Source organism: Pseudochaenichthys georgianus, chromosome 21, assembly GCF_902827115.2.
Source record: "Pseudochaenichthys georgianus chromosome 21, fPseGeo1.2, whole genome shotgun sequence".
NCBI classification, from domain to species: domain Eukaryota; kingdom Metazoa; phylum Chordata; class Actinopteri; order Perciformes; family Channichthyidae; genus Pseudochaenichthys; species Pseudochaenichthys georgianus.
Window position 1 is genome coordinate 30,152,411 of NC_047523.1, and position 24,721 is coordinate 30,177,131.

Genomic DNA, 24,721 nt, shown 5'->3' on the forward strand with positions numbered 1-24,721 from the left:
AAACATGAGGCGGTCATTAAAAAGGAGTCACAACATACTTTCTCTTCAATTTTTCCAAATATATTTGACTTTAAGCTCAGAGAATTACATGTTTTTTGGTAAAATTGTGAATGTACAATCTCAAAGAAAATTCAATTTCTCTTATTTTCTCATTTATTCACAACTTTAATCTCAGAAGTTCAGAATCTTTTCTCTGAATATTAGCCACCTTCCCCAGCTTTATTACTCATTGTCTTTTTTACCTAATACACCACATTACAAATGTTCCCTCTGGAGCTGGATGCAGAAACATCAATATTGTGTGTATAATTTCAGACTTTCTGGATGAACTCTTGTGATGCTTGGTAGATGTTCACGGTTTATTGTCCACATGTGAAAAATGAGACACGGGCAAGATTCCATGTTCTTTATTTGCTAAGGGCGCAATGCTTTTTTTGTTATATTTCTGTGCACAAAAAACCTCACAAAGTGAAAGTCCACATCGCGACTGTAGCTCCAGAATTCAACGTCACACCATGGCCAAAACAAAAGTCGGCAAAAAACAGGGCGCAGAACTCTGTACAGTCAATATCTTCTTTAAAAATAACACAAGGACAAAAATGTTCCTCTTAAATCAAATTCTATTTTTAGTGAAATACAACAAAATAAATTCTATAAAATAAGAGCAAAAATATTTAAATATAATACGATGGGCAGAATATTTTCATTTGCAGGAGTATTTGGTATGTTTTAGACAAAAAAAATGAAAAAATACATGCATTCAAGTTACCAATTAAATACAGTATTTACTGATGTTTACCTTTTTACTCCTACAGAATTACAAGTTAGCTCGAGTTGCAACATGACTAACCAGCCGCTATTCTTACGGTGAACCCTGCTGGGGAACCTATTCTCCGTGGAGCGACAGCGCGAGGGTTAGTTACTTCATCCCGAAACAAATCCATGCCGCCAAACCTGACCAGCTCCACGGCAGAAAGGCGGCCGATGGTCAACGAGTGTGTCTACGACTAGGCTCTATCGCAGAGACGGAGGTGAACCACAGTCTATCAAACACCAGATAACCCAGTGCAGCGATTCTGTTGCATATGTATTTCGTTTTTCAGATTTCCTAAATATGAAAGCTAAGCTGTCTATCCCACCAAAAACGGACTGCCAAATGTTGAAGTTGTAGGATTATAATGTGCAATTGAAAAGCCACTTATTCATACATTGGTTCAAAATATCGCCCTCATTGTAGATAGGGTAGATGAGTAGAAAAAAAAGAAAACAAAAAAAAAAGAAACCTAAGGGTCACAACACCCTTTTGGAGATGTGGATTAAGAACAGCTTTAGGTTGTTATGATCACAAGTCTTCCCTCGGGCTACACTATTCTGGTGAGAAGCCATGCTAAATGTTACAGCATATTAACTAGAGCTTCAAAAAGGATTGAATTAATTACCAGAACAAACAAAAAAGAAAAGAAAGGCAATGAGTTTCAGAACAATGTTGCATCACTGCTTTTTCACATCAACCAAACACCGTAAAAGTCCACCCAACCATTCCAGATCTCACACTAAAACCAACCACAGCTCGTGAGTTGATTCGGCATGGGTCATAAGGTTGCCAAGGAGCTTAAGAATAATAATATAATTATGATAATAACAATGCGTCCTTCTACAGTTGAATGACCAGTAACCGTCCGATGGTAGAACAAACTTTACTGCTGAGCATGGGTGATAAAACAAAGAGGAGTTGTTGTCTTCTTACAGGTTTTTTTGGGCATTTTTCTTATTTATAATATCCATTTTTGTTTTTCATAATATCTGCAACATCTCCCAACAGCAAACCACACAGAGTTATGCTCCTGGGGGATCTGAACAGTCAAAAACATTAACATACTATGTACACCTTTTCGTCGTGTTGACAAGCGCATCAGCATCGTCGGCTCTGGGTACATTTTCTTTATTAGAACTCTTTTTCACTCCCTCGCCTCTGCAGCCACCAGCAGGCCCCGGTCGCACCGTCAGGCAGCCCCAGGCCAGGGAAGAGCGTCCCCCCCCACAGGCGAGAGGTGGCCCGGAGAGGAGGAGGAGGCCACCAGCTCTGCCCTGCCTTGAGGCCAGAGATAGAAAGAGACAGAGAGACAGAGAGAGGCCCGACGAGGAGCTCTGTTGACCGGAGGATGAGAGGAAGGAGAGCGGGACGATGGAGGCTCGAGGCACAGCAGGGGGGGCGGGACGTTACTCCTTAGGCGGGGCAGGCGCTGGGGCGGGGGCAGTGGAGGCGGGGGTGGGTGCAGGTGCAGGTGCAGGTGCAGGGGCAGGTGCAGGGGCGACCTCCTCGGTGCTCTCCCAGTTATCTTGTGCTCGCGGGCCTGGGCCGGGAGTGGGCCCGGGGCCTGGGGTGGGGGGGGGTCTGGGCGGGCCCTGGAGTCGGGGCCGAGGCAGGACCGGGGCGCTGAGGGTTGTTCATGTGCTGAGCAGCAGGCCCGGTGTACGGCTGCCCATGGGGGTGGTTGTTCTGGGGAGGGGGGAAAGGGGACAGAAATCAGTGGATTGTAAACAAGTGGTGATCAGTGTTACTGCCTTAAACCTTCAGTCTGTCTAATGGCCAGCAGGGGGCGCCTCCACTGGTCAATGAGAACCTCATCACAATACTCAAGTAATTATTTTCCTATTGATTTGTAAATTAAGTATTAACATTACATACACTGAACAAAAATATAAACCTAACACTTTTTTTTTTGCTCCCATTTTTCATGAGATGAACTCAAAGATCTAAAACATTTTTTATATACACAAAATAACCATTTCTCTCAAATATTGTTCACAAATCTGAAAATCTGTGATAGTGAGCACTTCTCCTTTGCCGAGATAATCCATCCCACCTCACAGGTGTGGCATATCAAGATGCTGATTAGACAGCATGATTATTGCACAGGTGTGCCTTAGGCTGGCCACAATAAAAGGCCACTCTGAAACGTGCAGTTTTGCTTTATTGGGGGGGACTGGGGGGGTCCGAAAACCAGGCAGTATCTGGTGTGAGGGGTAGGGGTAGGGGTATATTGTGAATCGAGTGGCCCATGGTGGTGGTGGGGTTATGGTATGGGCAGGCGTATGTAATGGACGACGAACACAGGCCACTCGATTCACAACATTACCCTTTTTAACATACTCTGCCGCCGTTCCGTGGTCCGGCTCCGCTCTGCACTTTTTAACCATTCGTCTTGTCCTCACGGAGCTTTTATGATGCTTTTAAAAGGGTTTTTATAAGGTTTATGTTTACGGAGGTTTTTAATGTTTTTTTAAACACCTATCTACCGAGAGCCAGTGCACCGCTCTTCCCCAACCTAACCCTCACACCAGATACTGACTGGTTTTCGGACCCCCCCAATAAAGCAAAACTGCACGTTTCAGAGTGGCCTTTTATTGTGGCCAGCCTAAGGCACACCTGTGCAATAATCATGCTGTCTAATCAGCATAATCCATCCCACCTGTGAGGTGGGATGGATTATCTCGGCAAAGGAGAAGTGCTCATTATCACAGATTTTTTCAGATTTGTGAACAATATTTGAGAGAAATGGTTATTTTGTGTATATAGAAAATGTTTTAGATCTTTGAGTTCATCTCATGAAAAATGGGAGCAAAAACAAAAGTGTTGCATTTATAGTTTTGTTCAGTGTATGTAGAGGGAGCAGTTTAACAACGTATTATAATCAGTTAAAACCTGTATAGTTGTACAAGTCATTTTGATAGACTGATAAACAAATAGATAATTAACACAATTATTTAAATGTTTGCTCATTCCATTTATGTTTTGTTTATAGATTTTACAAAATATTTCTTAATGGTTTCAAAATGTCATCATTAATAAATACTCCATTCAGTTTATTAAATGTCTGCAACAGTAAACTTCTAAAATAACTTGACTACAAAAATTGAAAACATTGTTAATTACCATTTCCAAGTTATAGTAAGTAAGATCTGGTACCTTAAGTTTAATTGAATAAAACGTAACCTTCAACCCTTTAATGAGCGTGATTTTTAAGTCTCACCGACAAATCCTATTAAAGACCACCAACAACAAACCAATCCCACTAACACATATTGTCCGTTCATCCAATGCCCGATCTCGTTGCTGTGCCATAGAGCACCGTTGTTACATTTAAACATTAACACGCCACGCTTCGCCCTGAGTGACATGTTGCTCCATCATCACGGACACGTCTGATTCCGAGTCGATTCGTGGCTTCCTGGGAGACGGACTAATGCATTGTTTGCTTCGCTCTTTTAACAGGATTTGTTGACGATAACAGAAACAAAAAGAGTATTGCCATCCTAATCCTTTAATGATCCTAATCTTTTAACGGACATATCCGGGAGAAGTCAAAGGACTTAAAGGATGACAGCTGAACAAGCAGAGGCTGCAGATTTGTCTACATCGATGACTTGGTGGCTGATTCTCCTCAGACTGAAGAAAAACTAAGCTGCCCTATCAGTAACAATTAGACCGGGCACAGACTGTAGGAACAGTCAAGGATCAATTCTCTAAGGCCTGGCCATTTCTTTTTCCTTTATAAGCTGTTCATGACATTTTTGGAAAATGTGCTTTTCTTAAAGTTTTAACGTAAAAAATATGGAGTAAAGCAGAATTTTGGAAATAATTACATCTTTCTTTTTTTTGTATACATTTTGGTTTCTTGACGAGGCTCTGGAGTTTTTAGAAAAGGTCTGGATCCCAAGAGTTGGAAACAATCCTATCAATGAAATGTAATTCTACAAATAGTGTAATATTATTGTCATTACTCTAACTGTGCAGAGTCAAAAACTAAAAACTATTATGCTGCACAGTATTTGAATGTTCAAACTATTCTGTAAAGCCTTGTTTCTGGCTTTATTCATGGCTACACAAACTGACACAAACCTTCCACTTCATACACAATATGCATGAATACAGTTACAACATATGTCACCGACTGTCATGAGGGTGTAAAGGTCCCTGAGACACTACCTGCTGAAACTGTGTGGTCCCAGGAGAGTGGGGGTACAGAGACGTGTCCTCTGGAGGGGAAGAGTCCTGATCATCAGGTGCTTCCTGTTCATCGGGCTCCTAGCAGACATGAAAGAAACGTTATCGCAAATTCATTTCCACTTTCAAAGTAAAAAAAGATTGTATTTTTATGAATTTTACACAGCAGGAATTGCTAGTTTATTTGGATAAAAACAGTGGGTATAATTTGAAGCTTTTGAGTTATGTGGGGAAGTTACATTTCCAACTGCTCTCTGTTATCGAGTAAATTATGTTTAAACGAGTTTTCATTTTGTGTGTGGGTGGATTATACACCCGAGAGCATCCACTCAGCTGGAGGGCTGCGGCTAATTCATTTTAAAAATATCTAAAATATGAAGTGCAAAGAAACCTCTGTGGAGGTCATCTCACTGTGCCACTTTCTGAAGACAAGGCTGCACATACATGTTATCTTATTAATGTCAATTAACACCAGCCTTATCATTTAAGTGTTAATCACATATCTACGCTTCATGGTATTTTACATTTCTCTGTAACATACATTATAACGTGATGTAGTCTTAAGTGGAATAACAACAGGCTATCAACATATTTAAATGAAGCTCATTTAGTACTAGATGACATCTAATGCAAAATTATTGACAACCCTGAGTTAAAGGTTTTTTTGTCAAACTTCGTTCAAATGTTCAAAATGTTTCGTTTCACCCATCTAACTGAAGAGAGTAAAATGTATGTTGGGTTCAAGTCATGTTGAATTATTCTGGTACATTAGCATAATAGAGAACATAGCACAGTACAGTGATGTCCTCACAGTTTAAATGTTGTAACTAATGTGAAGTTTTGAGAGTTGAGAGTTTGTTCAATCAGATGCAGGTGGCTGGCGGCATCACAGTTTGAGTTTGGGGGAAGGAGTACAACAACAAAAAAACAGCACTAGAGTGAAATGGAGGACTATTCCAGTGATGTTGCTTTGGCGAATCTCTGTGCAGCGAGAGAACAAAGATGTGTTCACTGTGTGCCGCTGTAAAACAGGATTTATTATGGCAGTTACACTAAAAGGCTGCCTGTGCACCTTTTCTTTTACTATGCGAGGGGACAACATGATGGAGGAGGGCAATTTAGTTTAATCTTGTATCTATGGTCACAATCTGTGTTACTACCACAGCATGAACATTGTACACAGTTTGAGAAGTGAACAGAAAAACAACATGCATCTCAGGTATGCACTGTAGACACAACTGTTGACAACTCAAAGTGATAATTCATTTATCACTCTAGCACTCGATAGCTTTTCGCTAGTCTCCTGTTTTTAACTTTTTACGTGACATTTGTTATCTTTTAAATGCATATCAAATAGGACAAAAAGAAAATGGAGCAAAGTTGACAAAATGGGAAAAATCTACGAGGCGTAATGCTTCTAGCCTCTGCCACTGATCACTTTTAAAGCTACAAATAACTTAACATTTTGCAATTCTAGCTAAACAAAGTGTGAAATGTGTTGCAATCTAAACATAGGCCAACTGTTTCTCTGCTGATTATTTAATACAATTTCATTTCCTTCTTTGATGTTGTGGTGCCTGGAATACTGACCTTCCCTGGGCTTCCCTGAGTACACTTGAGCTGTGTGTGGAATATTACAAGAGAAGTGTGTCACTTGACTGCATTTGTCAACATAAAAATACAGGCATCTTATTTTAAGTGAGAACAAAAAATGATATTTGTATGCATTGTGAACTGCAGCCATGATTAGAAGACAAAACGATATTCAGCATAGCAACATATTCATGGCTGTAGCTTAGGGCGGACATTCAACATTTAATGACTTATTGGAAACACTTTTAGTAAATGGGTCCAATCAACTAAATGTCACATTTAAAAAAAAAAAAAAATCATACCATTTTCAGGACAGAAAAAATAATTGGCTAAAAAAAACCCAAACAAGATCAATTTTTAATGACATTAGATCGATAAACAATTAAATAATCATAAAAAGTATCGATTATTAATGTTGCCATTAGTGTTATACATATATACCTTTACACAAAGTTAAAAGCTGGTCATGTTGTGTGATGTTTAAGCTCCTCTGGCTCATACACAATATATGTGGGATTCGTTTTTTACCTTCACTGCTGTATACCCTTTTTAAAAAAGAGACAGTTTACCGCAAAATCTCAAATAGATGCATTGTTTTAGTGAGGATAACCAAGTGTAGGAGAAATTGGCTGAAGAGGTCTGCCTCGTATACAATAGAAACCGATGGCACTTGCCTTGTAGATCTCAAAGCAGCAACAAAAATGACTAATACTCATTAGCAATGTCTTTCCAGAAATCGTGAACAGGTTACTTGGAACTGCTCACAAAATGGTCTGTGGACTATCTTTAGAAACCGGGTAATGATTTCTGAAAAGAGACATTGTTGTTGAATGGTTGGCACTTTAAAACCCACAAGCAATCTAGTTCCATTATGTTAGAGAGAAGGCAAACATCTTGACAGAACATTTCACAAAGCAACTCACAAAAACAATCTAGATAGTCACTGCCCTTTGCCAAACTGCCCCTTTAAAATGTTCCCATGGCAACATCAGATATGTGTGACTGAGGTGTTTTCCCAAATATTTGCATATTTGCATGCAACAGAAAACCCCCCTTCTATACTGATGTTTGATCAGACAAGTCTGATATGGACTTTAAGCAGCTGTTCTGAAATCCAGATGTTTTTCACTGTACATCACATGTTTACCTACAAACAGTGTCCTTGAGCTATAATGGTTTGGCTCCCTGAGCACAGTACCTAAGACTGATGGGTAATATAAATGAGCGTGTGTGTGCGTGGGTTAAAATGTCAATGTGATTACCTCCTCAGGACAGAGTTCACAGGCCTTGGCGAGTGTCATACGTGCGCTGTGCGAGCGCTCCAGGAAGTAGCCGTTGGAGGTCTCGTTGCTCTGGACCGGGGGGGACCAGTTGTTGTACGTGTACTGAGGGTTCCCCGTGTAGGGTCTCCTCTCCAGCTCGTCCCCTAACCACTCCACTGCCCACGTCCACTTTCGTTTAAGGTCACCATTACTCTGTATGCAGAAGAAACACCAGCTGATTAGAACATACCTGTGAATGAAGGATGAACACGCTGCTCTATAAAGTCATTTATTCATTTTCTATAATTTGACAAGAAAAAAGCCCACGGTCCATTTATCAATACATCTTGGCCATATGTTTCCTTGTGTTTAGGAGAGACAGAAAGGGTTTCCAAACATTCTTAAACCTAAAATGAAAGGACATCTGTCAGTACTGTACCTGTAGGATCTGGTAAGCCACGGAGCAGTTGCTAAAGAGGGCCACCATGCACTTGATGCACTGGTAGGCTCGTTTCTGGTAGTGGTTTTTGGAGCGCTGGATGGTGTCAAAGAGCCCATCTCTGTCATCGGGAATGCCCTTCAGCACATTGTGGATCCTACACAACCCAACGAAGAAAAGTCATATTCAGATCCCAGTCAAAACAAACGGCACTGTTAATTGAACCACAGAGCAGTGAGTCTGACCTGTGTGTCTGCCAGGAGTCCTCGATGAGCAGGATCTGTAGCAGCAAGTCCAGGTAAGGCCTCAGTTCATACGTGTAGGAGTATGCCACCTGCAGACGCACAACACACACAATCTGAAGTCTTGTGGACAGAAACAAGTCGGCCACCTACAGAATTATAGATGTTGTTTCCGTTTACCTGCCAGAGCAGCTCGCTGAGCACAGTGGAAGAGAACTGAGGGTTCTCCCAGCAGCTGAAGCGCAGCAGCTTCACCGTCTCCTCAGAGTTGCTGCAGTCCTCGATGATCTTCTTCACGTAGCTGGTCCTCACAAACAGGATCTCTGCCACTAGCTGCTGCACCGGCATCACAGGGGTCGTCAGGTTGGTGTCCCCGTACGGGTTAGGGAGAGGAGGGTTACCTGGAGGGGAGGATATTTAGAGTTAGAGGCAAATAGATCATATTTATATGTTCTTCATTGGGCTCAAATTCTCTTTCATGAGTTCATATCAAATGTCTCTGTGGCTGAAGGGTAAAACACTCACCATTGATTGAGGACTGCATGCGTGCGGCGACGTCACAACAACGGACCAGCTGGGAGACCACAGTGTAGAGCTTGCCCAGCTCAGCGTACTGGTACTTAATGGGAGGGCCGGGACCCTCGTCCAGAGCGACCAGCATGAAAGTGGCAGGGACATTCAGCTTCAACAGCTGGGTCTTTTCTGCCAGCCCTGCAAGGGGGGAAACATCTTTAAGTCCCGAACAATTAATAACATTTGGCATGATCTTATATTTTATCATTCCCAGAGGAACAGATGTACATGGCAGGATTGTGAATGCTGTGCGCTCCTTACCGAGATTTGCATACATGACAAAGAGGTTGAAGTACTGCTGCAGGTGACGGCCGTGTTCAGAAACCTCTCTTCTGAGCAGGTTGAGTACAGCCCTCAACAGGTGGTCACTTAGACTGAGGTTATCACAGCCCTGATACACAAACATAGAAAACAACACGCAAGAAAACAGCAGGGTTACATCAATATGAAAAGTGCAGGATGAGAAGCCTCTCAGTGGTAACCTGCGATGCAAACGGCTTTAATTATCTTCCGGGAAACCTATGATTCAAGCAGCTAAAAGAGGGCTCCATTAAAAAAGGCCATTTTCCACAGAGCTCAGCTGAAGTCTGAACCAACCTGAGTAGCGGGTCCAGGCGAGGCGGTGGGGGAGGGGCACGGCCCGTCTTGCAGGGAAAAGTGAGCGATGAAGACGATGAGCTTGGCAAACGCACCACGGACCTCAGCGCTCGGGCACTCAAGCAGGTACTCTGAGAACCGGTTGGGGAATGCAAACAGGACTTTGTGTGCAAACCAATAGCGTACATTCTTACTGTGTCTCAGCAGGATGCAGAGGGCGTCATACCTACAGGGAAGGACAGGGAGACAAGTTATAGAGGACGAAACAGAGAGGAAATCTAAAAACCCAGAGGCAGACAGAGCTTACCAGTCACTGGCAGGACCCCGTACCACTTTCTTGGTGTGGAAACCTGTGCTGAAGAGGAACCTAGCAGCCAGCTGAGCACTTATCATAGCAATCTCCTCTGCCTCAGGCAGAAGGTGGTCTTGTCCTGATAGAAAGAGAGCAATGGTTAACATAACAGAGACAATATTCCTCATTAGTACTATAAAATAAGCTGACAACAATCCATTAAGCTACACCCAGAGATAAACATATTACTCAAGGTTGGAACATGTAACCGAATTGAGAGAATATATATTGAAATAATTCATCATCAAAAATGATGCCCTAGACTGTGTAAACGGTAAGCAAATTATACAAACTTACACGCCATATCATAAATAGAATTATATTGCCGTGTGCAAAAACAAGGGAATTGATGCACCTGCCCTTGTTTTGGCTCTGAGCTCCAGCACACAGGCTTTGCAATCAAATAGCATCTATAACGTTAAAGAGCAGAGTTTCAGCTTTAAGGCTGTTTACTCAAATGTTAGCCTAATTTGTATTATACACTTTTGTTTCCTAATTATAAGACTATAAAATAACAACTCCGGTTACAAAGCCAGGAAAACTGTAAATATTGTTAATGCTTCGAGCCCATTAAGACATTTCAATTACAATCCAATGTGCATGAAGTACAAAGGCAATGATGTGACTGTGGGACATGTACAAGATATTATGACCAACGATGCAAGGGACTCTAAAAGACAGAAAACCACAAATGATGCAGTTTCAATCCAACCTAAATTAGGATGAAACACAAAAGGCAGTTGATAAAGCAACCAGGAGACTCCAGCTTTAAGGCACAGAGCAAACTACAAAAAAAGTGCACTGGTCTCCGACTAAGGCCAATCAATCAATGATATATCGTACATTCAGACTAACATACCGGGTCAATGTGTTTGATCAGTAGGGAAAAAGGAAAAATCACTTCAGAAGAAAATACATTAGTATCTAAACTGGATGCAAGGTTGTAAACATAATGCCCTCTGATATTTATTTTCCTGTGAAACAGTTAGGGGTTCTGGCTTTATTAATAATGCAGTGCAGAGGCAGTGCATTTCTCCGCAGCCTGTGCTGAATGCCACACTTTGAATACATTTTTTGAGAAGCAGGTCAAAGATTAGTAGTTGAATTATAATGGCAGCTGCTATATGTTCAAGAGAGCTGAAATCTAAAGTGGAGATACGATGAGGAGTTCATTGTTCAAAAGATCAAAGAATCCCTCTGAGGGTTTTGGCATACAGTCATAACTGGAGTGTGATGTGCTGCTGTACTCAAATCCCACATCATGCCCGTACAATCATCATGACTGTATGTTTATGTGTCAAACATTTCATATAAAGTACATTGTTGATCCCTTATGTTTAATCACATGTTGTGGTACAGAGACTGACTGTTATTCCCATATATAAGGACATCCCGCTGTCCCAGTGGCTACAAGGTCTTTGATTGCACACATTTATACTCCAAATTATTTTTTTATAAATATCTATTCATATTAAATCGAATACGGTTCTACTTTCACAAAACGTAATTCCTCCTGGGATAATTCAAGTATTTTAATTTGTTGATTGATTATCCATTATTCCAAAATATTGACTTTTAGCCTATTTATGTATTGTTCTGCCTTGTGGGCCTAAACGGGTAAACATAAAAGCTTTTACAACGGAGCTACACAGCGTGGGAAAATTAGATTGGGTTCATTACCATCCTTTATCGGGCAGCAACGTGTGGTCCTAAAACATCCCAAGGCTTGAGATGAGGTTAACTTGCTACCTATATACATTTGGTTTACCACTTTTTAATATACAATAGAGACATTCATGATCCATTGAATAGGTTATAAATCAAGCAACCCATTCACCAGCACGCTAGGAAGAAGGATTCATACCTGGAGGAGGGTTTAAATAGACACTGTTACAGGTCAGAAGTTTCTTAATGAACTGGAAATATTCCAGGCTGTATTGCATTCGGTTGTGCATGAATTGGACGTTCTGCTTGCGGACGCTGCACTCGATGACACCCGGCATCTTGACCTGATTGGGCTTGGTGGAGGAGATGGTCAGCTCCGAGATGTATTTGACAAGCTCGCTGTCCTTGTCCATTGAGTCCATACGCTCATAGAAGAGGATGTAGGCATTCCACCAGCGCTTCTGCCTCCGGTACGACATCCTCTTCATCATATGATCGAACACCTCGCCCATGTATTCCCCTCCGAAGCACTGGTTCTTCATCTCCTCCTCATCGTCCATCTTGCACTCAGTCACATCACCATCGTCAAACTTATACCAGCGGTTCTTCTCGCCGTCGCCGCCGTTCCTCTGGATTATGTAGGAGTAGTAATGTCCACCGCTGGCCTGGCCTGAGTGGACCAGCACTCCCACCAGGCGATACTTGGAGCTGCCGGGAGGCGTGGGTTCAGAGGGCTCGTTCTGTTGGATCACCTGGTTCTCCGGGTTCACGTCATCGCCCTCTAGCTTAGCCACACCAGCTACCGTGTACGGCTCCATGTCCAGCTCCCTGGGGAACTCAAAGTAGTCATTGAACTTGATGGCACACTCCCTCTCCCAGTCGTAGTCGAAGCGTTTCAGCTGGATGGCCAGGACCGGCGGCAGCTTCTTTATCAGCAGGCGCTTCACAGTGTCCACCTGACAAGGAGAGCAAAGGGTTACGTCTCTGTCTTTTTGAATAAACCTCCAAGTGAAGTGATTGAATAAAAAATCTGCATGGAAACATTCATAGGCTTAAATATTTATGTAGGATTTTAGTTTTTGATCCAAGAACTAGACCAGGCGCTAGGATGAAGTACTGAGGGGGCTGCTTTTATCGATGTAACCATGCAAACTAGTAAAAAGGGCTTAATAACAACAACAACAACATGCAGCTCTGTTCTTACCTTCTTATTACACTTCTCACAGTGGTAAGCATTGGCTCCTTCAAGCAGATCTCCTTTAACGTACTGCTCCATGGAGTCCAACAGGTTCTGGTGGTTCCTGATGTCTACATTGAGTGTTGTAAATGACTCCTCACACTCATACCTGGCAACACAAAACATCATTATTATGCAACAACAAAACATCACGTTTTAATATATTAGAAACTATTTTTCAGTTATTATTCACGGGGAATAGCACTGCACTCACCTGTGGGGGCATCCCTGACAGATCTTCTGGTCAGCGAAGGACCCTCCCAGCACCTTGCTCAGCATGGCGGGGTGGCCCAGGGCTTTCAGTGCTTCATCCAAACTGTCCACCAACGAGTTGAAAAACTCCAGAGCATCATGCTGCTCCCTCAAATTGACTGGCTCACCCCATAACCTAAACCACATGGAACAGAGAGAATACAATTAGATCAGCAACTACTAAACAGTCAAAATGCGATTGAAATGACTTGAGTATTTGAAATACCTGAACTGTTTCCAGAAGCCCCTGGGGACATAGTACTGAAGCCTAGACGCAGCCAGGTGTCCGAAGATGACCTGCAGGTGGCGCAGTACCCCAATGTTGTACTCTTTCCTGTCCTCGGACTTACTGGCGGGTTTATCATCGAACTGATGGTGGTAGCTGAACACCTCATCACGAGGATCTACGTTACTCTGTTGAGACGAAACAGACAGAAGAACAATATTACGCTGCTTTTTCACAATTGTTCATTGCTTTTGGCTACCGTTTGTGTTCGCCGAGTTCAGAGTTGCTTGATTAAAGAAAGCAAAAATCATAATCACATTTATTTTTGCCAATATTGAGATTACAACTACTCATTGATTTTTTTAAACGGTAAAAACATGTAAAAGGTAAACGCATAAATCTGCTGCCCTTTGAGAGAAAAACCAAGAGAATAGATCTATAAATAACAATTCTGTGATGATGACCAGAATCCTAATGAAGCATCTCCACTGTACCTCATTCTCCTGCTTCTCATCCCCAGACATCTCGTCATCCACATCAGTGCCGGTGCCTTCAATGGCCAGGATGCCGTTGCGGATTGGAGGGATCATGTACAGCTGCTGGATGACAGAGTTCATATAACAGGTGGCCCCGGCGTTCTTCAAACCTACAAAGCCTTTGTTGGGTCGGGGCCCCACCGGAGGCAAGTACTCCCACTCTGTCAGTGTCTCGCAACCTGGAAGGGGAGGGAAGGAAACAACATCTCTCAGACATGATGCAATTTACCAATCTTCAAGTGAAATTGCCACACTGCTGTTTACCAACCTAAGTAGTACATGTCAGTCAGGGTGTCGACTATTTGCTTGAGGTTGCGAACACATCCTACAGCCAGTGCCACGAGAAGCTCAAAGCCAGCGTTGATGGAGGCGGGGCTGCTGCACACTGGGATGGCCTGCTCTGTGGGGAACTCCCCGCTCTTCATGTACTGCAGGTACACGTTAGATGCTGGGAAGATGAAGTCGTCGATCAGCTCCTAATCAAGAAAAGAGGTAGAAAGAAATATCTTAGTAATGTTACAAGAAAAGGAAACAAAATAAGAGTAGCTGTTTCAGGTGTTTGTTTTACCTTAATGAGGTTCGCTCCTCCCTTCTCGCAGCCAATGTAGTACTTTTTCTCTGGCGTCTGGAAGGCTAGAAGCTCTTTGGTCACCCCAAGGTGGCCCTCCAGGATGGTCTCCTCCACACCGGTCTCCCCTGTCCTCTTAACCTCATCCTAGCAATTAAAACATATTGTGTGTCATCAATACTCGTAAACTATGTATAATAGGGCTGTGCGATTATGGCAAAAATCATAATCACGATTATTTTGGTCAATAATTGATATCACAATTATTAAAAATGATTATCCATTCACTTTGAAAAAATGCATTTATTGCAAAAAAATATATATTTTGAACAGTATGTTTTTCACAGTTGATTACCATGAACTTTAAGTATAATTCAACTGGGGAAAAAAATATTTTTAAATAAAATTAATAATCGTTTTATTTCGATTACGTTGTTTTTTCGTAATCGTTGCAAGCCAATATCGTAATCGAGATTAAAATACGATTAATTGCACAGATATAATATATCATATTTTTTCAGACATATGATGAGCCGGTGCTTTTACCCTTATCCGTTTTAGCCAGTCGATCTCGTTGTTGAGCAGCACCTCAGCGTTTGGCAGGTTGATGTTGCTGTTGTAGGCGTAGTTCAGAAGGTGTCTGAGTAAAGTGAAGTAGTCTCCAGCATGTTTGGCTCGCTCCTTGGCTGTACTCTGGAACATTTAAAATTAGGATCTTGTAAGCAGTTCAAATGCCTAGCACTGTGGTGATGTATAATAGTAGTATATAAGTAGTATAATACATTTAAAAAAAAAAAAAGGGGGAGGATAAATAATATTCTTTATAAACCCAAGGCAACAGCAACTCACCCCTAGCACAGTGAAGAGGAGGGTGATAAAGAAGAGGAGGGGTCGATGGCCCATACAGCATCTAGTTGCCATCAGGAAAAACTGCTCCTGGGCCATTTGACGCACAGATCTGTGGGACACAAATGACAACAACATTACCATCAGAAAAGAACATCTCCACCATTAAGGTTAGTATATTTCAGGTCAGTCTCAGTTGGAACGTTTCCTGGTGTACTTACTTGCTGTGGCAGTGCAGTAGCAAGTCTATGATGAAGGTCTGCCAAGCCTTCTCTTTACTGAGGGTGTCCAGAGCCGTGGGCATGAGGGCAAAGCACAGTGTCATCACCTCCAGGGCTTCACAACACACCTGCTCATCTTCCCCATCTGGTTCCTTAGCTGCATTTGTCTAAAAAGAAAAAAGGAACAAAGAAAGATATTAGGCAAAGATACATAGAGCATTGCAATTTGTTTAATTGCTAATCCCCTGAAAGTCCTCTAAGCCATTGAGAGCTCTCTGTCTCTTGCTAGAAGCTTAGTGCTTTTTGGGAATGAGCTATTACCATCTCTCCTCATGTCTTCTATTCAGATTCATTTAACCTGTGTTTTTGTTTAAAACATTGTGACTATATTTAAGGGAATATTACAAAGAAAATGTGCAACATTCAAAGGCAACTCACCTTTTCATATATCTTGCTGATTTCTTCATTTGAACTGAAGACGAGCTGCACTGTTCCGCAGCCTGATGCCCACACTATTTTCTGAACAGCTCGGATCACACAGATGTCTGGGATGTACTTTGATGCCTGGAAAAAATTCTGGTGAAAAAAGTAATCCCATAGAAGCCATTATTACAGACGGCACCAACACAAGAAGGATCCTCGTAAAAAAAAAAGACTAATTCACAGATTTCTGTCATCTTAAAATCCTCTATCCGTTTACTTACATTTTCTGTTACCTCATCAGAGATCTGCTGGGCGAGGCGGATGGCTACATTGCGCAGCATGCATTCTGAGGCAGGGTTTGGGATGTTTTGCAGGGCGCTCTGGAGGACCAGAGCCTGGTCGTGAGTGGCTTGATTAATCTGTGGAGAATAAAAAGCAGGTTGTGGAAAAAGACGAAAACATGCCAGATACGGCAGTACAATACCTGACATCGGTATGTGTCAGTGACAATTGTCTTTGTGAACTAACCGGAGAGACGGGAATATTTCCTTCTGCGTTGGGCTGGCAGGCCTCAGCCACAGCCTTCACATGGCCGAAGCCTACAGCAGTGAGGAGGAGCTTGGCGATCTTGAGCGCATTGAGGTAAGCTCCACGGCGTGTTTCCATGTCTGCCGATGGGAGGAAGTTGTTTCTGGTGAGCATGCTCAACACCAGGGGCAGCCCACCGCTCTTCAAGAAGTTGTACTGGAAGTCGCTGGCATCCTCACCCAGAGTGGCACTGGCTGGCATCAGCAAAGCATAAACAACCTGCAACATGGGCAAAACAGTGTGAACCTTCTTATAAGTAGGCTGGCATGGGACAGTAGTACATTTAGGTGGAGTAGGAGTAAAAACTCTCAAATGTGGCACATGGTTACAATTCTATTCACTGCAGTTTATCAACTACTAATTAACATATTTTGACACACAATGGCCAACTGAGAATGTATTACAAACACACTGAGACCCACCTCAATGAGGTATAGCACTTGTGAGGGTGAGGGGCCGAAGAAGCGCGAGTCCAGTGAAGGACTGAGGCTGTTCTCCCCGAGCTTGGCGTGGTCCAGACACACAGCTCGCAGATTCTCCACGGTAGTGTTGTCTGAGGAAACAGAACAATGACCAATGAGCCAACATCGCCCCGGGCTGTGTTCATGTATGTTTATATTAAGTAAAGTGGCTGTGTATTATTGGAGAATGTGTACCCGGAGGCATGAGTTTCATGAGAACCCGAGCTCCATCTCTGAGCAGTGGCATGTTGAGGTTGCAGCCCAGATCAGCCACCTGCCACAGGAAGGAGATGTAGCGCAGATGCAGCGACATGATCTGTGGAACAGGGCAGAGGGTGTCAAGAGTTCTGCTGTTTACAATGCATTGCCACTTCAATTAAATCCTCACGCAGCCCATATTATTGTGACACATATAAAGCACTTGGAAATCAGCCCAGGTTAAACTCACCACACCAGGAAGACAGCTCTCCACCTCAGGGTTGGGCCCGTCGCTGAAGTGGTTGCCATGGTTACCAGGAGAGCCAGTTGAGGAATCAGAAGAGCTGTCTGGGCTCGAAGGCATGTTGGCACTCACCTGGGTCAGCTTGGCCGTGATCAGCTATAAATAAACAATGATAATGAGTTGGCACTAATGAAATAGATATAAAGAACTAACAACAAATGACATCAGTTGAACTGTGTTTTCTGATGCATCAAAAAAACAACAACAGTCTAATATTCTCACCGTTTTGTCCTTCAAATTGAGCTGACCAATCAACTTCCTGTCGTCAGCTGGATCAACAACCTCCCCACCAATGAAAAGCTCAATCTTCGTATGTGCAGCATTAGCTTTGATCCTGTTGAGGATGCCTCGGCGGACCGAGCCGATTGTATCGTTGGTGTGTGACCAGATATCCAGATCATCGACCTGGCGCCCCTGGTTGGGGAAACGGACGATCAGTGTGATATGTTTCCCACGGAAAGCTCTGCAAGAGAAAAGTGGGGGGAAAAAAGTTTTGGTGCAGCCTGATTAATACAGGTGCGCGTATTTGTGTGCAACAAGCCCGAGACGGCAGTAAAACATTGTTTATAACAGGCAGCAACAAATAAGAACTAAAGCAGAACATTCAGGAAATTATTAAATCCATCTTTTTTTTGTATAAATCCTGATACGGACTGAGACAATTAAACGCTGTGTATTTTCAAAAGAGCAAAAGCAAGGAGCATTAGCAATTAATAGGCGAGATACTCCAAATTGTTATGGGTTCCTCATAGACCAATGCTACACCCTTCCAACAAGTTTTATGAAAATTAGAACAGTAGTTTCGCCGTAACCCTGCCACAACAAAAAAGGTGAACAATATAACATCTTTTGCAAATGTAATAAAGCATGTCGTCATTGTGACTGTACCTTGACATAGGCAGTATAGTCCTCTCCTCGTGGTAGTCACTGTCGCACTCATTGATGTACTCTTTGAGCACAGTAAGGACTCGCACCATGCGAATAGCCTCCTGACGGGCACAGTTGATGCTATCTTTGTCTCCATCTAACACACACAGGGTGTCGTAGGAGGCCTTCAGACGGTCAAAGCAGGACTGGATGAAATCTTCATGAATTTCAACCTAAAGGGAGAGGAAACGGGTAGAACAATGAAGACAGGTAACAAAACAAGTCATTTTAAATTATTTAAATCGACATCTGCTTGGGGCCTTTGTTAATGGATGAACCTTGACAGGAAATTGGAAAGCACAAACCCCACCAACTAAAATAGAAAAGTCAATGTACCTGATTGACTTGTAGTTTTGGTCCGAGGTTGGTATAGATCTCTTTGAGCAGGTCTATAGCTCGGCTGGCTATGTCATCACTTCCTTGAATGACCACCTGGAAGAGAAGGGAACATTTAAAAAATAAATAAAATGAAAGTTATTCTCAGAGTCCGGCTTCAATGCATTAATATCTGTAAAGTAAAGAGGAGCCTCATTATTGACAAGTCACAAAACAAGTGGGGGCAAGGTGCAACACACTAGAGGACTGCTGTTTTTTCTCTTGTAATATAGTGGCCAAACATTTCAGTATTGGCTTTAGGGGAAGAGAGGATCTCAAAAAGCATGTGCGTAGTGCAAGTCAAAGCATCATAACGGTTTCTACTGTGCCCACAACTCCTCTTTTGTTCATAACATTCTGACTTCCAAGGCCACAGTGAAAAGAGTAGTAGTAAACACATTAAGACATTTGTTGCAATAGTAATTTATGCACAAACTACATTACTACAACATTTGAATCATCAGTTCTTCCTCATTTTCCTCAATTGTTCATATTTGGTTTATTAAAATAATTATATTGTGATCATTGTTAAAGAATGTCTGCTATTATCATTATTATGAGTATATTATTATTTGTATAATGCGCTTTCTGCCTTCCTGTCATTAGGAGTTAGAAATGTAATGGCTATGCAATAGATTAGAACCTTCATGATCCTAAACTGCTGGGACATTTCCCCATAGCGAATACCTTTATATTTTCTACTCTTCACTCACTTGTCAGCATAGGTCGGCATTGATGTACAGAGCCGACACAAGACCTTGTTTACAGTGGGGCAAAAAAGTATTTAGTCAACCACCAATTGTGCAAGTTCTCCCACTTAAAAAGATGAGGCCGGTAATTTTCATCCTTGGTATACTTCAACTATGAGAGACAGAATGGGGGGAAAGAATCCAGGAAATCACATTGTAGGACTTTTAATGCATTAATTGGTAAATTCCTCTGTAAAATAAGTATTTGGTCACCTAAACAACTTTGTTTCTATAGGTACATACACATCCGAGTTGACAAATATGACATGTGGGGTTCCTCAAGGCTCCATCTTGGGGCCTCTTCTCTTTAACATCTACATGCTACCACTGGCTCAGATAATGAAAAACAACAAAATAAGTTACCATAGCTATGCAGATGACACACAAATCTACGTAACAATTTCACCAGGAGACTATGCTCCAATTCAAACACTGAGTAAGTGCATTGAACAAATCAATGACTGGATGTGTCAGAACTTTCTCCAATTAAACAAAGATAAAACTGAGGTAATGGTTTTTGGAGCAAAGTCAGAACGTATAAAAGTGAGCGCTGAGCTTCAGTCTGCAATGTTCAAAACAACAGATAAAGCCAGAAATCTAGGTGTAGTCATGGACTCTGACCTGAGTTTCAACATTAAAACAGTTACTATATCAGCCTACTATCACCTGAAGAATATATCTAGGATTAAAAGACTAATGTCACAGCAGGATTTGGAAAAACTTGTCCATGCTTTTATCTTCAGTAGACTCGACTACTGCAATGGTGTCTTCACAGGTCTCACTAAAAAATCTATTAGGAAGCTGCAGCTGATTCAGAACGCCGCTGCTCGAGTCCTCACTAACACTAAGAAAGTGTTCTGTTCTGAAGTCTTTACACTGGCTTCCTGTGTGTCAAAGAATAGATTTCAAAATACTGCTGCTGGTTTATAAAGCACTGAATGGTTTAGGCCCAAATTACATTTCTGACCTCCTGCTAAATTATGAACCATCCAGATCTCTCAGGTCTTCAGGGACTGGTCAGCTTTCTGTCCCCAGAGTCAGAACTAAACATGGTAAAGCAGCGTTCAGTTATTATGCTCCAAATATCTGGAACAAACTCCCAGAAACCTGCAGGTCCGCTGCAACTCTGACTACTTTTAAATCCAGGCTGAAGACTTTTCTTTTTGTCGCTGCTTTTAATTGAACTATTCATATCTTAGACTGCACTGTAACTTTTATCCATGTATTTTTTCTTTTAATGTTTTAAATTTAAACGTAATTAAACTCCATGACATTTATGAGTTTTTGGGTGATTTGTACTGAGGAACAAGTATCACATCACCGACGGGTGAAAAATAGTGTTTTGGTAACACGGGGTGTTCAAGTAACATTTAAAGACGTTGTTATGGAACGCAAAGCAGAGTAGGGGGCTAGTACACCCTCCTGAGGGTCCGATTGTGGATGTCATGCGAGCATAACATGGTGAAAACAATCAGTCTAAATTAACAATCGGGACGGAAATGTTCGGATTTCCAAAGGGAGGTTCTGTGAATAAATTAAAACTCAAGAACCGAAAGAATTGAACTATTCATATCTTAGACTGCACTGTAACTTTTATCTTTTAATGTTTATTTTATTAGCTTTTCTTTTTAATGACCGAATTTAAATGCCATTTTCTTAATGTTTTTCATTTTTCTTTTAATGTTTCTTTTATTATCTTTTACTGTTTTTCATTTCCTTTGTCTGAATGCCTTTCATTTTTGTAAAGCACCTTGAATTGCCTGGTGCTGAAAGGTGCTATATAAATAAACTTACCTTGCCTTACAAACAAACAAGATTTCTGGCTCTCACAGACCTGTAACTTCTTCTTTAAGAGCCTCCTCTGTCCTCCACTTGTTAACTGTATTAATGGCACCTGTTTGAACTCGTTATCAGTATAAAAGACTCCTGTCCACAACCTCAAACAGTCACACTCCAAACTCCACTATGGCCAAGACCAAAGAGCTGTCAAAGGACACCAGAAACAAAATTGTAGACCTGCACCAGGCTGGGAAGACTGAATCTGCAATAGGTAAGCAGCTTGGTGTGAAGAAATCAACTGTGGGAGCAATTATTAGAAAATGGAAGACATAAAAGACCACTGATAATCTCCCTCGATTTGGGGCTCCATGCAAGATCTCACCCCGTGGGGTTAAAATGATCACAAGAACGGTGAGCAAAAATCCCAGAACCACACGGGGGACCTAGTCAATGACCTGCAGAGAGCTGGGACCAAAGTAACAAAGGCTACCATCAGTAACACACTACGCCGCCAGGGACTCAAATCCTGCAGTGTCAGACGTGTCCCCCTGCTTAAGCCAGTACATGTCCAGGTCCGTCTGAAGTTTGCTAGAGAGCATTTAGATCAGGGGTGGGGAACCTTTTTCCTCTCAAGGGCCATTTCAATGTTTTCAACATCCTCAGAGGGCCGTACAAATTATTGACCTCTGCTTAAAAATACTAAAATCACAGCCCACTAATTTCACCTTTCTGTCATGCTGTGTAAAGAAAAAGCAACCTCTTAATCCAGATATCTTGCCATGACTCACGCATGCACGTGCACGGTTGTGGCATGACCACCAAAACAGAAAGATATGGACACAAGATGTGTGCAAATGTATTTAGACTCTTGTGAACATGATTTAAGTGGGGGGGACCTAACCTCCTCTAGGGGGGTCCGGGGGGCATGCTCCCCCAGGAAGATTTGTTTTTTTAAATGTTGAAGTTAAAAACATCAATCTGGTGCACTTTGAGAGCAACATGAGGAGATCTATGGATACATCTCTCAACACCCAGATGAAACAGAACTGTAAGCAGATTTTCTTTTTCTTTATGGGTATTTTACAAATCTCTCTCCTTTCAAACTGTATTCTTGTTTATTAATAACAACTTTTTTTTACTGTCATATAGTATTTTATACCTGTTTACTTTATTCTCTTATTTGTTTTATAACTATAATGATCATATAAAGATGTGCCTTTACCTCACTGGTTGTAGAAAAAGCTTCTTATATTCGTTAGCATAGCTAGCTAACCAGATGCTAATAACAACAAAGTTATTGACTGTATGATCAGTATGACAGATCACCACTGGGCTTACAACTAAGACACAGCCACGCAAAAACTGCAGCATGTGTACGGCTCCTTATGGGTACTGCAATTTTTGGAAGTGCCGGAGCTGAGCGGCGTTCTGGTGCTCCCCGTCAGAACTACACCCCTGTCAGACGAGACATATACCACGTGATGACACGTTAGGCTTGTGTTGTGTTCAAGGACCCTGACGTTGGCCAGGAAAAACAGGCACTCACTTGTTTAATTATTTTGCGTTCTAGATTTCTTTCTTTTTTGCGTGTGTTTATAAATTACCTCGAGGGCCACACCAAATGGTCTCGCGGGCCGTATACGGCCCGGGGGACGGAGGTTCCCCACCCCTGATTTAGATGATCCAGAAGAGGATTGGGAGAATGTCATATGGTCAGATGAAACCAAAATAGAACTTTTTGGTAAAAACTCAACTAGACGTGTTTGGAGGAGAAAGAATGCTGAGTTGCATCCAAAGAACACCATACCTACTGTGAAACATGGGGGTGGAAACATCATGCTTTGGGGCTGTTTTTCTGCAAAGGGACCAGGACGACTGATCCGTGTAAAGGAAAGAATGAATGGGGCCATGTCTCGTAAGATTTTGAGTGACAACCTCCTTCTATCAGCAAGGGCATTGAAGATGAAACGTGGCTGGGTCTTTCAGCATGACAATGATCCCAAACACACCGCCCGGGCAACGAAGGAGTGGCTTCGTAAGAAGCATTTCAAGGTCCTGGAGTGGCATAGCCAGTCTCCAGATCTCAACCCCATAGAAAATCTTTGGAGGGAGTTGAAAGTCTGTGTTGCCCAGCGACAGCCCAAAAACATCACTGCTCTAGAGGAGATCTGCATGGAGGAATGGGCCAAAATACCAGCAACAGTGTGTGAAAACCTTGTGAAGACTTACAGAAAACGTTTGACCTCTGTCATTGCCAACAAAGGGTATATAACAAAGTATTGAGATGAACTTTTCTTATTGACCAAATACTTATTTTCCACCATAATTTGGAAATAAATTCTTTAAAAATCAGACAATGTGATTTTCTGGATTTTTTTTGTTTTTTGTTTTTATTTGAAGATTGTTTTTTGACCGGCGCTTGGACGGTTACCGCTGGTATTTAAAACATTTTGGCGAATGGTTAGGTGGCGAGAAAGTCTGTAGTGAACGAGCGCGCTCCGGCTCTGCAGCAAACAGCGGTTTGCTTTTCACCCAACAATGACATCCGCCTTACGAAACGCTATGTTGTAGCATTAATAAACAAACCAGAGGACCATTTTTTTTTTTTTACCCAATATTTTTAGTGGCCCGAGCAGGCAACTGGAAAGTACGTTATGCTGTCCCGGGGTGTCTAAATAGGGCTTCCAGGCCAGCGGGCCATTTATAATGTCGAGCCCTGCCAAAGCAACGTACAAATGAGTTACAATCCAAGCCACAATGGATCCAGGAGAAGTCTTCCAGAGCACTCAGCTCCATGTTCTGCCTGACACAAGTGCCATAAGGCTTGAGGCAGATGCATGAAGCAACTTGGCAAATGTTTTGAGAGAGATGGAATATTAGGTGGAGTATGTACTTTTGAAAAAGGTACAGCAAGCATTCTTTAAGCCAGTTAACAATTTATATAAATAGGCTGAATTCCCTGTCATACATCTGCCTCCCTCAGCGATAACAAACATATTTTCGGTGTGTGCCTGTTGTAAAAAATCTCCTCACCCTCCAGAGGTAGTCCAAGCCTATTAGTTCCAGGTCGTCCATCATGTAGGCCCTGCGCTTCGCCACCAGCTTGCCCTCCCTGCAGTTGACAGCCTTGAAGAACCTCTCAAAGCACTTCATGCCGTTCTCCGTCAGCAAAGATGGGTCCAACTGCAGGACATTGTTCTCAAAGAAGTCCTTATTGATGTCTGGGTCCAGGTCTGGTTCATCACCCATCAGCTTTGAGTACCTATTCAGTGGCAGCAATAAAACAGATGCCAGTTGAAT

General features: G+C 42.2%; 1 protein-coding gene across 1 annotated transcript in view; it reads right to left on the reverse strand.

Moving 5' to 3' along the window:
* Window positions 1–391: 391 nt before the first annotated feature.
* Window positions 392–24,721, reverse strand: part of usp9 (ubiquitin specific peptidase 9) — a 43,084-nt gene continuing 18,754 nt past the window's right edge. The window contains 32 exon segments of the mRNA XM_071207005.1: window positions 392–2,386; window positions 2,388–2,500; window positions 4,991–5,089; window positions 6,599–6,628; window positions 7,864–8,076; window positions 8,303–8,459; window positions 8,548–8,636; window positions 8,725–8,945; window positions 9,070–9,255; window positions 9,379–9,508; window positions 9,715–9,940; window positions 10,022–10,145; window positions 11,931–12,687; window positions 12,936–13,077; window positions 13,183–13,356; window positions 13,447–13,634; window positions 13,941–14,161; window positions 14,251–14,458; window positions 14,551–14,697; window positions 15,097–15,243; window positions 15,400–15,508; window positions 15,618–15,784; window positions 16,056–16,193; window positions 16,322–16,459; window positions 16,569–16,847; window positions 17,051–17,181; window positions 17,285–17,405; window positions 17,538–17,687; window positions 17,814–18,054; window positions 18,480–18,691; window positions 18,855–18,950; window positions 24,455–24,683. Coding sequence (XP_071063106.1) covers window positions 2,221–2,386; window positions 2,388–2,500; window positions 4,991–5,089; window positions 6,599–6,628; window positions 7,864–8,076; window positions 8,303–8,459; window positions 8,548–8,636; window positions 8,725–8,945; window positions 9,070–9,255; window positions 9,379–9,508; window positions 9,715–9,940; window positions 10,022–10,145; window positions 11,931–12,687; window positions 12,936–13,077; window positions 13,183–13,356; window positions 13,447–13,634; window positions 13,941–14,161; window positions 14,251–14,458; window positions 14,551–14,697; window positions 15,097–15,243; window positions 15,400–15,508; window positions 15,618–15,784; window positions 16,056–16,193; window positions 16,322–16,459; window positions 16,569–16,847; window positions 17,051–17,181; window positions 17,285–17,405; window positions 17,538–17,687; window positions 17,814–18,054; window positions 18,480–18,691; window positions 18,855–18,950; window positions 24,455–24,683 — 5,749 coding nt within the window. The 3' untranslated portion in view covers window positions 392–2,220.